Below are 15506 nucleotides of genomic sequence, written 5' to 3'. Positions count from 1 at the left end.
GGGTGGTGAATACACAACATGATATATAGATGACGTATTACAGAACTGTACACTTGAAACCTATGTAACTTTACTAATCATTGTCACCCCAATAAATTTTAATTTTAAAAAAATCAAATGATAAGACCTGGGCTGTCAGAGGGATAAAAGAGTTTTGAATTCTAAAGTCTTGGCTTTGAGTAACAAAATTTAAGCTCCAAAGAGATTAAAGGCATAGTTTACTGCAAAAGCAGCAAATTTGAAAGAATACTTGATAGTGCAAGTAAGTCATCAATGTTTCCCACAAGGAGAGTTTTTTTTTTTTTTTTTTAAGATTTTATTGGGGAAGGGGAACAGGACTTTTATTGGGGAACAGTGTGTACTTCCAGGACTTTTTTCTTTTTTTCCCAAGTCAAGTTGTTGTCCTTTCAATCCTAGTTGTGAAGGGTGCCATTTCAGCTTCAAGTGGCCGTCCTTTCAGTCTTAGTTGTGGAGGGTGTAGCTCAGCTCCAGGTCCAGTTGCCATTGCTAATTGCAGGCGGTGCAGCCCACCATCTCTTGCAGGACTCGAGGTATCAAACTGGCAACCTTGTGGTTGAGAGCCTCTGGCCCATGTGGGAATCGAACCGGCAGCCTTCGGAGTTAGGAGCACGGTGCTCTAACCTCCTGAGCCACCTGGCCGGCCCACAAGGAGAGTTTTTTAAAAGCCATGTTTGAGAAGGGTCATCAGCCCTGGAGAAAGCATTTGCTGTTGGTGTATCACATGTCCTATATCCTGGCAACTCCCGGTAAGGTTAGAAGTTCCCAGAGAGAGAAGGTGTGCTTCTTCCTGCAGGTGTGTCCTGGGGAGCCTGCCAGCCTCACCTAGATGTTTGGCCTCACATGTGGAGTCCAAGCAATAAAGGTAGAATGTCTAAGAATGGCAAGCCCTGTTGATTGCTTACCCAATATCCAGTCTCCTCTTTTTCCTCAGTAACTTTCTTTGTATTTTGAGATTTAACTGGAAATCATTAGCTAGGACTTCTAGGGAAGTTCTTTAAAGGTGGCTGCTTCATCTTAAAAGTGTTGCCTTTTCCCTTTACATTTGTCCTTGCTGCTTCCTGGAACATGGATATCATGGCTAGAGCTGCAGCAACCACCTTAACAGCCAACAAGCAAAGTTAAGAAAAAAAGCCGCTCACCAAGGACAGTAGAGCAAAAAGACAGGAGTGTCCTTGATGATACTATGCCAGCATGGACTGTCTGCCACAGGAGTTCTTTCACATAAAGAGAAAAAATAAACCTCTTTTTTGTTTAAGCTCCTGTAATTTGGGTTTTCCGCTCTAAGCAACTGAACTAACCCTAAGTGAAACACGGGGAAAGTATCTAGGGCCATACAGAATGAATTTTCCAAAGAAGGCCACACAACATTTCTTGAACTTTTAGATACTGTCTGAATTCAAGTCAGAGATCAAATTGTGACTAGAAAAAGACAAGAGACTCTCAGGACATAGAAAGGTCCAGATTCAGTGCTGCCAGAGGCAAAAAAAATTGGAAAGTATCCGAATTCATCCAGTGCAAAGCGCAAATAACTAAGGAGGGGACAAGACTCTAAAACAATTCATAGTTTGGAGGGATAAAAGGACAGGGGGACGTAATAAGAAAAGATTATAGTTCTCAGAAGGGCTATAAAACATTACACAACAAATGCTCTGGTAGGAACTCTATTCAGAGTATCCAATTTACAGATGGTATTTTAAAAAAGAAAGGCTAGTGTGTGCCAAGAATATGCAAAGAATGCAATATACAAAATGCTGGCAGCAATACTGTATCCACAGGCTAGAAAGAAAAGTAGTGCAACCTATAGAATAGGTATTTTTGTTAAAGTTGTGAGCATTGTTCCTAAACAAGATACTTTGAATTGCTCTTGAGAAACTAATAATAACTTTGTTAGACACAAGATGAAAATGAGCTTAGTTCATATCTCTAAAGGCCAAATGTAATTTGAGGGTATTAAATAAATTCAAAAGTAAAGTAGAAGGATCCTATTGTTGCCTTATATCTGCTACAGAGATACATGATTATATTTTGGTATTTAAAATACATATATTTAATAAGTAAATGTGGCATTTTAAAAACATGAATACTTACTCATGATATAACCAATGCTCTATTTTTTCAAAAGCCAAGGAAAATTATTCAGCCCTGCCCTTCACCAATTAGTGTTAATTCCTATTAACATGATCTAACAAGACTATGTTTCCTCAGGACTACATTTCCTCAGCTATAATGAAAGCAATTGTGAAGGGATTAAATTAATAATTGTCTAAAGTGACAAAAGGCAAAACTGTAGCTGGAGACATGACAGGGGGAAATTTTTGAGTAGGAAACTTTTCTTATACTCTCTGCTCGGCCTCTTCCTAGCTCACATGACCTTGTACTCATTCCTTAGCCCCCAGAACTTTATTTTCCCCATATGTAAAATAAGGAGAGGAATTTGTCATAAAAAATTTTGTGAAGTTAAAAGATTGTGTTTGCAGGACATCTACCATAGGGATACATGAATAGATGCTTTAAAATATCCTAACAAAAATTTATTGAGCCTTGACTTAAGTGTCAGTCACTGTTCTACTGGTTGGGTATGAGGTCAATGATAAGCCAGTAAAAAATAGAAAACACATTGTTATATGAACACAGTGTCAGTTTTTCAAACAAGTGAAATATCAGGGGGAAAAAGGACGTTATCTCGTTACGTAAGGAACAGATACTTTCACTAATTCTGTTATGAAACTAGGTTTTTTTCTCTTCCCAGAAGTCGTTATCCTACATAAACAGATCACAGAAAGAGAAATGCAAATGGTTCTTTAAATATATTAAAAGATGCTGAACTCCATTTATAAAAAGAAGTAAAAATTAAACTCACTGAAATACCATTTTTACCTATCAAATTGGCAGACATGAAAAAGTGAAATAATACACTGTATTAATAAAAAAGAGAATTGTTACTCTGCTACATAGCTGGTAGGAGGGAAAATCATGCAAAATTCTAAAGGACAATTTGACAATATCTACCAAAATTTCAAATGCATTTCTTTAACCTTTGACCCGGTGATTCTATTCTCTCAACTTACCCTACACGTTCACTGAATGCAGCATTGCTTATAAAGCAAAAGGTTATAAACCACCTAAATGCCCATCAATAGGAGACTAGTTTAAAATTTCAGGATAAATGCATACTATAGAATACCATACAGCCCTTAGGAAAAGGAATAAGAAAGCCCTTTATAAACTGATATGGAGTGATTTCGAATAAGTAAAAAAATAAAAAAATAACGAGACCACAAATTCACAGAAGTGTCTACAGTATGCCACCATTTGGATAAAATAATGGTAGGATACATGTAAACATATGTGTTTGTACATTTATAAAATATATCTGGAAGAATAGAGAAAATAATAGTGGATAGGTGTGAGTTGGTAGTGAATGGAGACTTCATAATGTCTGGCTTGCAAAGCCTAAAATACTTGCTATCTGGCCATTCAGAGCAAAATGTTGCCAAGCCATGGACACTTAGTGGACTTCCTCAAATGGAGGAGATGGGACATAGTGGTCTTCAAGACTTAGGATGCTGAAAACCATATTATTAGCATCACCATTATTCCCTGTAGTAAGAGAGAAAGATTTGGGGTATAATTCTCAATTTGCCAAAGGATTCTGATGTTCTACTCATAATATTTTGGAGAACTGGATAAGGAGTACTGTGATACTTTTCCTTATGAATATGCACTGTGTGTATAAATTATGCAGTTGAAAATGTATGTTTTTAATAAAAACTTGCTTAGAGATATATAGAAAAGATAAATAGAGGTAGAGTTACACAGCAGAGAAATGCTTGGCACAAGCTGATGGCTCGGATGATAGGCAGGAAATTATGTGAAATAGCATGTTAGAACCATAGAACCAGGCAGGCATGCTACAGAAGAGAAAGGTGACTATGGAGACCTAACAGGGAAGCCTTCTACCTTATTAGAGATTGAGGCCAATAACCCACATTTCTGACAACCCCTTCATTTGTTGCTACCACACCAATGTGAAGGGAGAAACAGTTTTTAAAAAGAAGAACAGCTCCACCAACTGTTCCCATCTCAGGATTTCTTACAGCTTACTCTTACCACATATTTCTCTATCTGGGAGTCCAGAAAGTTCCCTCAGCCTTCACACCACCAGGCCAGCTGAGAGTCCATGGGACCTATACCTTTATCCTCCCTCTTCATAGCTTCTTGTTTTGTACCCTTGGTGGAGTAAAAATAATAATCATCTTTGAAGTATCTCTTACTTCGTGATTGTCAGCAATTCGCCTGAGGGCACAGAAACTCAAATGCCACACAGTTCTCTAATTCTTTCCCACCAATTACTATAAAACACATTGATATTTTTATAACATTTGTGTTATACTTGACTGTCTCTTGACTAGCTTCCTAATATCCTGATTTATTATGAGTTGCCCTGATGAGCACATCACTTCCCCAACACCAGATGGGACCTGTGACCCTCACTTTGTAGTGGGGAACAGAGGCTCCACGTAATTCGATGAGGCTCCCCAGACTGCACATCAGGACTAATTTGACTTGTAATCCTGCGCTCTTTTGACTATGCCCTGGCCTCCCAGAAGTCTAGGAAAACAAACTGTCGTAAACTGGTGGTCTCAGGATGCACTGTACTACAGACTGACTTGTGTCCCTTGCTCCCAAATTCATATGTTGACGCCTTAATACCTAAGGTGATTTTATTTGGAGACGGGGACCTATAAAGATGTAATTAAGGTTAAATGAGATCATAAGGGTGACAGCATTAGTGTTCTTAGAAGAAGACACAAAGGAGAGCTCAGGCCCTCTTTCTGTCTGCCATGTAAGGACACAACAAGAAGGCAGCATTCTGCAATAGGAAGAGTACTTTCACCAGGAACCAAATCAACAAGCACTTTGACCTTAGATTTCCCAGCCTCCAGAACTGTAAGATATAAATTTCTGTTGTTTAGGCCACCTTGTTTGTGCTATTTTGTTATGGCCGCCTGAACAAACTAAAGCACACTGTTAAAAATTAACACTAAGGTGAGGAAAATTCTGAGGAATAAATCTATATAGTGTTTGTTTACTGTGGTACACAATCTAAACCGGATAATAATATAAACTCAAAATACTGAAAAAATAAAAAAGGACCAGTGGTGAAATTTCTTCTTGTGACTGTTCTGAAACCATCTATCCAAGACATAGTACCCTGAAGACAGTGTTAAAATAGTGGATAGTGAGTTAAGTGTCTGTAAAACAGAGACATTTGGGGGTTTCAGTAGCTGAAATACAAATGTTTATACTGTCTAAAGCCAACTGTGATGAGCTGTACGTGGGGACTGGGGTGGGGGGGTAGAAGCACTTGACACCCAGGAGCTGCCTGGTACTATCACTGAGGTCTTGGTCTTCTCTCGTTGGACATAAACAATTTCATGGAATATCAACATCAGACAAGGTCACTCTGACGGATGGATCAGGACAAAAACAACACAGCTCCATAATCACGTGTGAGCACAGACAAAACATGAACATTGCCCAAGTCACAAAATGCCTAACATGGAACATTAGCTCTTTGGGACCAGTACAAGGGACTGCCATTGCTTTGAAAGTTAGGGTCTGCCTTCCCTAGAGAAAGGATTATTGTGACACTCAATCATAGAATTACCTCTGCTTCGTGACAGCATCCAATCTAGACCAAAACCGTGTTACTTTAAACCCTCCCAAATTCATCGAGCACAAGCCCAAATCCTTCCAGTCTTTTCTGATGCCTGAGACACTGCACAGCTCCCTACTCTGTCCCTGCACCAAGCAGTAAACCTTTCGTGTTCCACTACCGATGTATTCCTAGTGGTCTTGGGCTGGAGGGCACTGACTGAGGGCACCTGGGGTAATGTGGCCCTGACTTGCCCTTCTCCCATGTTGCTTGTCTCAAGAGACCCCCTTGGTGAACATATTTTTTAAACTAGTAAAGCTTGGAGTCTAGTATTTACAATCCTGTTGTCATGATCCCTTCTGTTTATCCTTTGGTTTTAAAATGAGACAGAAATGAGGCTCAAATATACCAAGGGAGTTAATCACATTTTGAATTTTCAAGAACTGTGAGGCCCCTACATAGTCATAGCAACGCTCCCCATTGGCTGTTAACCAAGTAAGCAACATCAAATGTGAGGTTTTGTATGAATTGAAAGCACGGTCATTTTTGTCTGTCTAGCACCCATCCTCCACTCATCTCTCTCTTCTGACTAACAGGACTTATTTTATCCTGCACAGAAGTCACTAAAGGTGGTGTGTAGGGGTGAGGCGGGGGATTCACATGCTCCTACAATGGGGATGAACATGTGACCTTTGTCTGGCCAATCAGAAGACCTCATTCCCCTTGCCACAGTGATTGGTTGAGGGAAGGAAGGTAACCAGGCCTGGCCAATCCTGGGGCTCTTCTCCTGCTGCAATGGAAACATGACTTCTTTATGCCATATGCTAAGCTGGTAGCATATGTGACTGCTTAGGGACATCCCAGCTACCACATAGAGAGAAGCCATCTAAGAAGACAGAGACAAAGAGCAGACATCATGTGAGCCTCGAGAGTCAGAGATGCCTGAATCCAGCAGCACTCCTAAATTTTCCAGTTATTTTAAGCCAAAAAATTAATTTTTTTTTACCCTAAATGAGTTTGAGTTGAATCTGTTCATTTGCAAACAAAAGTGACAGGACCAAATATATCTTCAAGTTTGCAAACTGACTCAGCCCAATTTGTCCATTCAGCACTACCAGTCTGTTTTACATTATCAGAAGCCTCCTGCAGTTGGGGGTGGGTAGTGACCATATGTCCTCTCATCTCAAGTAAAGTTGTTGCTAAGTGGTGTGTAACCAGGAAAGCAAGTATAAGACCAAATTCCGGTGAACCTACAAGCACTTATTAGCAAACAGACACAGAAGGAGTGAAAGAACCTGTTCTTGTACCCCCAGGGAAGGCCACACTCTCCTCTGACAAGTGTCTTCATGGCAGATTCACTCCAACGTGGACACAACGGTATTCTGACAACAGGAGGAGCTGATTTTGAATCCGAATCTTTTGTGAAGTGAGGGGGCCAGGACCAAACACCAAGCAGAAGTTTGGATTTCATGTGCTGCTTCAGAGAAGCCAGATTGCTGGGCTTCATGCCAGGCTCACCATGTCTGCAAAGTCCTTGTAGCCCACCACTTATCTTCAACACCACTCATTTCACCAATTAAAAATCATTTATCATTATGCTAATTTATGATATACATTATGCTAAATTATGATATAATATCATTATGCTAATGGATGAATTCAACTGTGGACTGTAAACCCTTATCTAGGGTCATTCCAAAGTTAACCATCTCCAAAGCACAAGTTTCTGATGAGGGGACTGCAAATGCTATCTACTCACTCCTATGGTGCAAATTCAATTAATTTACATACACATACATCCCATTGATCACACAGAGAATAACACACATACCAAACTTTAACCTTATGGAAAAGAAAATAAATCCAATATATTATCTAGAAAAATTTTCATCCATTCTGAGTCTTTGAACCTACCACAAAAATGGGATCATTGGCGGCAGAATGCGGCAAAGCATTTGTCCCGTTCAGGAAGGAATGAACCAAATTATGAAGGCTCACCACTTGAGAGTTCAGGGTCCCGTCTGCTTTATCAAACCCTTCCAGGGCATTCCTGAGAGAAATCAGTATGTCAACATCAATAGTCACAGATTGACAAAGGTCTTTTTATTTGTTCCAGCCTAAATAATAGTCTTCTCATTTGAAACTGGGTAAGGAAATGGGAAGCTCTGTCATGACTCATTAACTAAGAACTAGCCCTGACCTTTAATGATGATCTTCTATAAGGGGAGGGAATTCTTAATCAGTGCCACTTCTACACCTGCTCAGCTGGATTATATCTCTTTTGTGTACTGTATGACAATTTTTCACCTTCGTATCTGTCTCCCATGACAGACCATGAATTCCTAGAGGGCGGTTTTCTTCAGATTTTTATTTCCAAGTCTCAATACCATGCCCAGCACATGGGCTATGATCAATAAATATTTTTTGAATTAGCATGTAATCTTATATCCCTATTTCTCAACTAAATCGACCTATAGCTTGACTGTAATATAGTCAACATCCTAAACGTATCCCCAAATTTCCCTTTTCTTTTTCCCTCCCTCCCCATTTTCAGGAAATTCTAATTTTCCATACCCTAACCCAGTGATCCTCAGATTTAAGAACACAGCAGAATCACTAGGAAAAAAACCCACGTAATTCATGTCCCATTTCTAGCGTTTCTGATTCAGTAGATGTAGGCTGGGTCCTAAGAATTTGTAATTCTAACCAACCCCTAAGTGATGCCAATTATGGTTGTCTGGGCATCACACTTTGAGAACCACTCCTTTAAATCTATATGGAATGCAACCTGTGTCAACAGCATTTTTATCACAATGAAAAACTAATGCATGTTTCTTTTCAAGACAATCTTAAATGTTGCCCTTTACCTCACCTTTGACCCGACCCTAAGGGCTGTGTCCAACCCCAATACAGATCCCGAACCCTGCTATACTTAGTACAACCTCTGCATTTAGGGCTAGTCTATCCTACTCCTGGCCCCAAATAATCCATCAGTTCTGCAATTCACAGATAAGAGAGAAAGAATCCAGTTTTGGAGAAGACCAGGAGTCTATCACCATTTCTTTTTGGAATCACATCCACCTTTGTTTAAAATCTTATTTATATCCATACATATTTCTCTTAATTATTAAAGTTTTTTTAGAGGGAGAGACTTATCAGCTGGCCTTTTTAAATTTCAAGCATTGCAATGTAGTTGCTGTGTTGTAATTTGAGTTGCATTTAGTCTGTAATACTCCTCTGAGATCTCAGACCCTAATATTAAGATCTATGGCTGATAAAATTTTTAAAAAGACAGAAAAGTAAAAGAAAGAGCATGAGAAAATATTTTTTGAATCCTAAATTTAAAGAGGTACCTTGGTTTGAACACTGTACCTACATATGTGCAGAAATTAGAAATATAACATATGGTTATAAACAGCTGAGTTAGGAGAGATTAAAACGTCACTGTTAATTATAGTGCATGGATGATGACTTTCCTCACTCACACTGATCCCTTGTTATACTCTCTTATCAAAAGACTTAGCTTTGTAAATGTCTCCCAACACCTGGATTTCCTTCTAGTTCATTATGACCACAGGCATGAAAATCTAAAAGTGTTATAAAGTTCCAGCCTAGCAGAGCTCAGAGTACCAACCTGAAGCTGAAGGTAGAGTTCTGGAAGAATGGGGGATTGTCAAACTCCTCGAGAGACAGACAATCTTGTACATCTTTCAGGGTTGGCAATTTCTCACCGTTTCTTCCCACTTGATTTCTTCTCAACAAGCCTTCATAGGTTCCATTACACAGGGTGACCTGACGGTTGTAATCATCTAAGCTAAGATTTGAAGGGGATTAAAAATATGTGTCTTAATGTGCAGATAGTATCTTAACTTGGGGCCAAGAAAACCAATCAGAGTCATACTCGTGATAAAATTTATTACAGTTACCTTACAGTTCAAAAATATGTGGTCAAAGTACTACCTCCAAAAGTAATTATGGATTAAAGAGTTTCAAATTCATAGATGCAAAAATATGACATATAAATAAATATGCATGACAATTACCATTCCACTGTACAGACAGTAAGAGGATTTACAGGTAAGATGGTGACTCATTATGTGCATTGAATCTTCAGTAACAGAAGAGAAAATACTGTGACCCATATTCTACTGAGCTAAGCCAGTTTGGGCAGAAGGGCCTATGTAAAGTTAGGAAAGCATTTTAGGAAAATTGAAGGCAAACGGAGGCAATCAGAGTGAAAACAGGTAAAACAATACGGAGTGGAGGTATTAGGACAAATGCTGTATTAAAAAATGTTCTAAGGCTGTGGGGATAGTTATATAGTAAACATGGAGGCTGAGAAAATCCCATTCCCATAAAAGAGTATATTCTATATGCCTACTGTGGCCTGAAACTCCACCATCAGAGCATTATTTCATTGGTAGAGATAAAATTTTAAAGCTGTTTCTGTGTGTTTTAATGGGGAAGGGGTAGTACCGGGCATGTGAGAATAGAATCAGCACACACATGAGGATGAAAGAGGCCAGTCCCTAAAACTAGGCAAAGAAAAAAGATCTCCAAGGCAGCCTTTCCCAAGTGTGTTCAAGTGAGACGATCTGTGAAATAAAGGTGACAGGGTCAGATAAGTTTAGGCCCCTCTTGAAGAATAATAATATGTTTACATAAGAAATGACCTGAGCGCTTCTAAAAAAATAAATACATAGATAAACTTTTTAACTCAGCATTCCCTAAGTGTATTTGATCATAGAAATCTCTTTTCACATACCACATAGTAATACCTCAAGGCACTATAAGAAATGGGGCTTTAGGGAATTATGCTAAGTCACGTAAAAAGCACTCGTTAGGTCTCTATGTAGTGTGGAGCTGTCCGAGGACTGTAGGAAAAGCTTAGGATGTAGAAGGTGGGATCCTAGCTAGGTAGGCCTAGACCTCTGAAAACACACTTGGGCCCAGCCTCAGGTGAGTGACGATGAAGCTCTGTGCTGTGGAGTAGTCGAAAGTCACAGGACAGGGGAGCTAAAGCAGTCGGATTCAAAACAGGATTTTGGAGGAAACAGATGAATAAAGGAAGGCAAAGGAGCTTCTTGGGGAATCTTTTTCTGAGATATGTGCCACGAAAGAGAAACACATTCAAGGAATCACTGAGGACAGAATTCTTCACGGGCGGCGGGCTGCCCCCCTGCTTCTGTGTCCTTCCGTACTTAGCATTCTCCCACGGCCCCATCCCCTATTCCTCTCAACTGCCAGCATGCTGCGGTTCAGCCATACCACACTGCTTTTCTAGCTTCATATATACAATTTTCCTCCACCTAGGACATACTCAACACCCTCCCCTGCCTGGCTGAGGTCTGTGCCCTTTTAAAGGCTCAGAATAATTGTCTCCACCTCTTAGAGCCTTTCCCTGACTCTCTGCTTGGCTTTACACATACATCTATTATGATACGTCTCAGGTTGTATTATGATTTGTTTACAAGCAATCTACCTTGGTAAATATAAAATGATATTCAAAAGGGAAGCTATAATATATTCATCCTTGTATTCCCAACACTATTACACTGTTTAGAATATGACTGGGGCTTAACCAACGTTGGCTGAATGCAGGAACTACAAATTTCAAAATAGGTGACCTCAAAATGATGACCAAGCATATTCAATTCACAGATGTGATTTTCATACCTCTATTCTTTTAGTAAAGGGCTTAGAATTTTTAAAAATCCCATCTCCCCCAAGAAAATCATTTTCAGAAACATGGAAACAGAACCCAACATGCATTAGAAACAGAAATGTAAAGCAACTCTCCATCTCTCAGACATAAGAAAATAAGGTCTCTGGATTACCATTCCAGATACAGACGTGATTACCTATCACAGATAATTCCCCAGCTGGAGAATCTTGAGTTCTGACTAATCAGAGTTGGATCATCTTGTCTTGCAGCCCCAAGAAGTTGGTCTGTACACACATCACACTCGTTTCTCCCCGTGGCGAAGTTCCAGTAGGGCAAAGCAAAGGACTCATTGCCAATAAGTCGCTAAAAGCAAAAGTCATGCCTAGTCATTTCATTCATGCCATCAGATACAACATGAAAGCATACAAATCAAACACTGACATGGGTCTTCACCAAATGTGTAGCAAAATGTAAAGAGCCAATGGTATAGTTGTCACCAACCTGGAGATCTCTTTCCAGCCACAACAAATGGTACCGGTGCCAGGTGACAAAGGCGGGTCCTTGGTGTGAGAAATCAATGGCCTTATATGGGCGCCCTGGTCCTAAAACAATTGGGAAACTAATTAGATATCACAGAATAGAGTTTTTTCAATATTAAACCTTACCTGAGATGTATCTGCAAAGTCAGTATGCCAACAGTGTTTATTAAAAAGAAAAAAGGAAAAAAAGAAGAAGAAGTAGTTTTGGTCATTTATCTCTTTGAAAGCAACATCAACAATAAAACAATTTCAGAAGCAACTATCACTTTTAGGATAATTTTCCTTCATCTCTTGACATTTTGATTGTCAACAGAAACCTGGAGAAACTCAGATCATTTTTCAGAATTAAGAGCCCCTGTTATATATTTAATTTTAAGCAATATTTCATTAAGATGAAATCAAACTATCTAAACGAATAGATCATTAAGACCTAAATGAAATATATTTTTAAAAGACATTTTTCTAACCTGTTCCTTACAAACTCACACATTTATAAGGGAGGACTTAATTAAGAATAAAGCAACTTCTACTGCACTTAATTCTAATTCAGCATTTATATAACCAAAAAGAACTTTCATGGATTTTGCTTCAGCCATCAATCAGTTTCAACTACTAGCTGACAACCATGGTCACCGAGACTAGAAGAGAGAAAAATACATTCAAACCAATTTGGCTGGCCACTGGAACTGCCAATTTTAGTGGAAAGCTTTGGGCAATTTAATGACCTCCTTACTGCCTATTTCATCCTTCTTCCCCCTTTCATAACAGCTTTTGATGGTTATGTAGAAACTTTAGCTAACTTTAGTTCTTTTTCAAAGTACCTATAATAACTTCAGAGAGCTGAACAGACATGAATATAAATTTAATTCCTAGATACGACCAGAAACTGTAGTTTTCTTTTCCTCTTGAGAGAGTAGCCTTTCATAAAGCAAAAATTCCTTAGAGTCATGACAGGAAAGCTATAAAGGTTTATAGCTAGAAGTGCCTCCTTATCTATCAACAAAGAAAGACAGATGCTTGCTTACCTGAGAGGCAAGTTTTTAAAAGACTCACACTGAGGAAAGAACTGCTGTTGCTGCTGTTGGACAGCCCTTTTATAATGTTTCAATCCAGAACAAAGTTTAAAGTTCTCAAACAAAATGATGAGGGAGGATAATATTGTATGTCAACTGCAATTGATTTTTTTTTTAATTAAAAAAAAACCCAAGTTTAAAAACAAGGAAGAGGGAGAATCAAGTGATGGGGACCCAGAGATAAACACAAGGACAGATAATTCTAAATGCAAATGGACTGTTTGAAGTGAGCTTGATGTTCTCATTCACCCTGACTCCCCCAAGGAGCGCCCAACGTAGAGAGAATTGCAGGGATAGCCAAGGGTTCAGAACTGCACTGAGCAGAATCTGGACTGGAGTCAAGACCTCTGGGAATAAACATTTCCACCAGGGCTTCACCCTGACTGAAAAATAACTGAGGACAAAGCTGGACCTACTAGATTAATGAAGTTCCTAATAGACAAACCCCCCCACCATTCGAAGTCCTACCAGGCCCCAATTTGGGGGATTTAGAAGGGCAGGCCACCATTTTCTCAAGCATCAGATATCACTATAATTTCAAAGGGCAAAGCCAGGATGAATTCTACATTACTGTGGCTCAGCTTATGCTTTTTCTTGACAAAACAACTCCCTAACAACCCTGAGGATCCCAGCAGTGCATAGGCACCATAAACAATGACCTGAAAGACTAAAGAGTAGTATCTGTGAGTTTCATGAGGTACACACTTCTAACACAAACACTCTAATCTTCCCAAAGAAATTTTGTGTGCTTCAGCACATGTTCAGTTAATTCCTCTAATTTGAAGAAAAGGTCAGAGAGGGCTTCCTCATGGCCAGATTTAGACATGTTTTCTTCTGGAATCAAAAGTAATTTGCCTTTACTTCACTACCTCTTTCTTGTCTTTGAGGATGAAGAGATTCATGGAGAAGAGATTAGACTTTGAAACCCAAACCCAAACTACAGGAGAGAACAGTGTCCAATGTTTGCAACCAATGCACAGGAAGAAACTGCTCCATCCTCACTTTACACAGCATTTGATAATCGTCTGACTTTCACAAGCCGAACCCTTCCTTCAGGTTGTTCTCTTGTTAATTAACTGCCTGAAATTACTTCTCACCCATCTACCCCCAAACCCAAACCTATATTATCCCCAAACCCAAACCTATATTACCCCCAAACCCAAACATACATTAATCTAAGGGGAAAACTCACCTAATAACGTATCTCTAACAGAATAATAATGGAGCCACACAAAGAAATCATAAATGCTGCAGTTGGTGAACTGTGGCTGGGTCCCATTGGGCCCAAGCAGGCCCAGCCAGTGTTGCGTAGTGATCACGTAGTCCGGGTGTGTAGTATTCTTTGCCAGGTCTAAGGCACTCAAGAACTGCTCCCTCTCCTGGGGAGTCAAGGAGTGGATGTTCTTTCGAACAATTGGTGGTTTCTTCTGATCACAGTTAGGGCCAGTCCAGCCAAACTTGCAGTCTCCACAGTTGTAGCCAGTAAAGTTTCCTAGAGTATGTTAAAAATATGTGGGTGGGGAGGGAGAGAGAAGAAGAAATAAGTTTATGTAGTTTGGAAGCAATTTCTGAATTTGAACTTTGGGGTAGAATGAAAGAGAAGGTGAAGGTCCTTACAAGAGGGCAAAAGAAGCCAATTTCCTTCCCTTAATCTCCTCTTGAAAAATGTACATCTCAAAGTGAACTGAACATTAGAAAGCTCCCTAGAAATGTTTCCTTCAAAGAAACAGGACGTGAAATGCATTAGATGCTGTTATGGTCTGGAATGTCTCCCCCAAAATTCATATGTTGAAATTCTAACCCTCAATACCTCAGGATGTGACTATATTTAGAGATAGGGTCTGTAAAAGAGATAATTAAGTTAAAATGAAGACATTAAGGTGGCCTCTAATCCAGTAGAACTGGTGTCCTTACAAGAACAGGAAATTTGGACAAAGACATGATGACACAGGGCGAAGACCGGCAAACCTGTCCACACCTTGATCTTGGACTTCAGGCCTCCAGAACAGCGAGAGAATGAATTGTGTTGGTCCCCCGGTCAGTGGTACAGTGTTACGGTAGCCTAGCCAACTGATCTTGCGTTGTCTTCCACACTCTCCTTCCTCTCACGGCTCGTGCAGGATGTCCCTTCCTACATCCTCTCCGCATCCCAACCTGGGACTAAGGAGCAGACTCCGTGTCCACACTGCCGAGCCTGCTGTCCTATGGCACACACTAAAAGCCTGATTTAGAGAAGGAGAATATACACCAAGCTAAAGGCGGAACCAAAATAAATCAGCGGATTTCCAGATATTCAGGTGAAATCTAACATTTAAAAAGCTGGTTTATTTCACAAAGGAGACAGAGTTAAGGCAAAATCAATGGAGGCCAGCAGGTCATAAAGGTGAGTTAGCTGCCGTGGTGTCTGGAAGCGCAAATCACTGCCGGCTTCCTGTGGTTGCACAGATGTCTCTGCTTTATCAACCCAAAGGAGGGGAGTGGCCACGCCAGGCTCTCAGCATTTTTCTGATTAACGCCGAAGTTTAGTATTTCAGCTCACTTTGACTTTT

The 15506-nt window shown here is 39.8% G+C and overlaps 1 protein-coding gene across 1 annotated transcript in view; it reads right to left on the bottom strand.

Annotated features, from left to right (window-relative positions):
• Positions 1-15506, bottom strand: part of DCT (dopachrome tautomerase) — a gene marked incomplete at both ends in the record, with an annotated part of 28526 nt that overhangs the window by 5756 nt on the left and 7264 nt on the right. The window contains 5 exons of the mRNA XM_081046165.1: positions 7595-7730; positions 9315-9494; positions 11542-11708; positions 11847-11947; positions 14150-14449. Of these exons, the coding sequence (XP_080902291.1) occupies positions 7595-7730; positions 9315-9494; positions 11542-11708; positions 11847-11947; positions 14150-14449 (884 nt within the window). The remainder of the gene's footprint in view (positions 1-7594; positions 7731-9314; positions 9495-11541; positions 11709-11846; positions 11948-14149; positions 14450-15506) is intronic.

The sequence above is a fragment of the Rhinolophus hipposideros genome, assembly GCF_964194185.1.
Source record: "Rhinolophus hipposideros genome assembly, chromosome: 4".
In the NCBI taxonomy this organism is placed as follows: Eukaryota; Metazoa; Chordata; class Mammalia; order Chiroptera; family Rhinolophidae; genus Rhinolophus; species Rhinolophus hipposideros.
The sequence above is the reverse complement of the archived record's forward strand: the minus strand, read 5'-3'. Positions and strand labels throughout refer to the sequence as shown.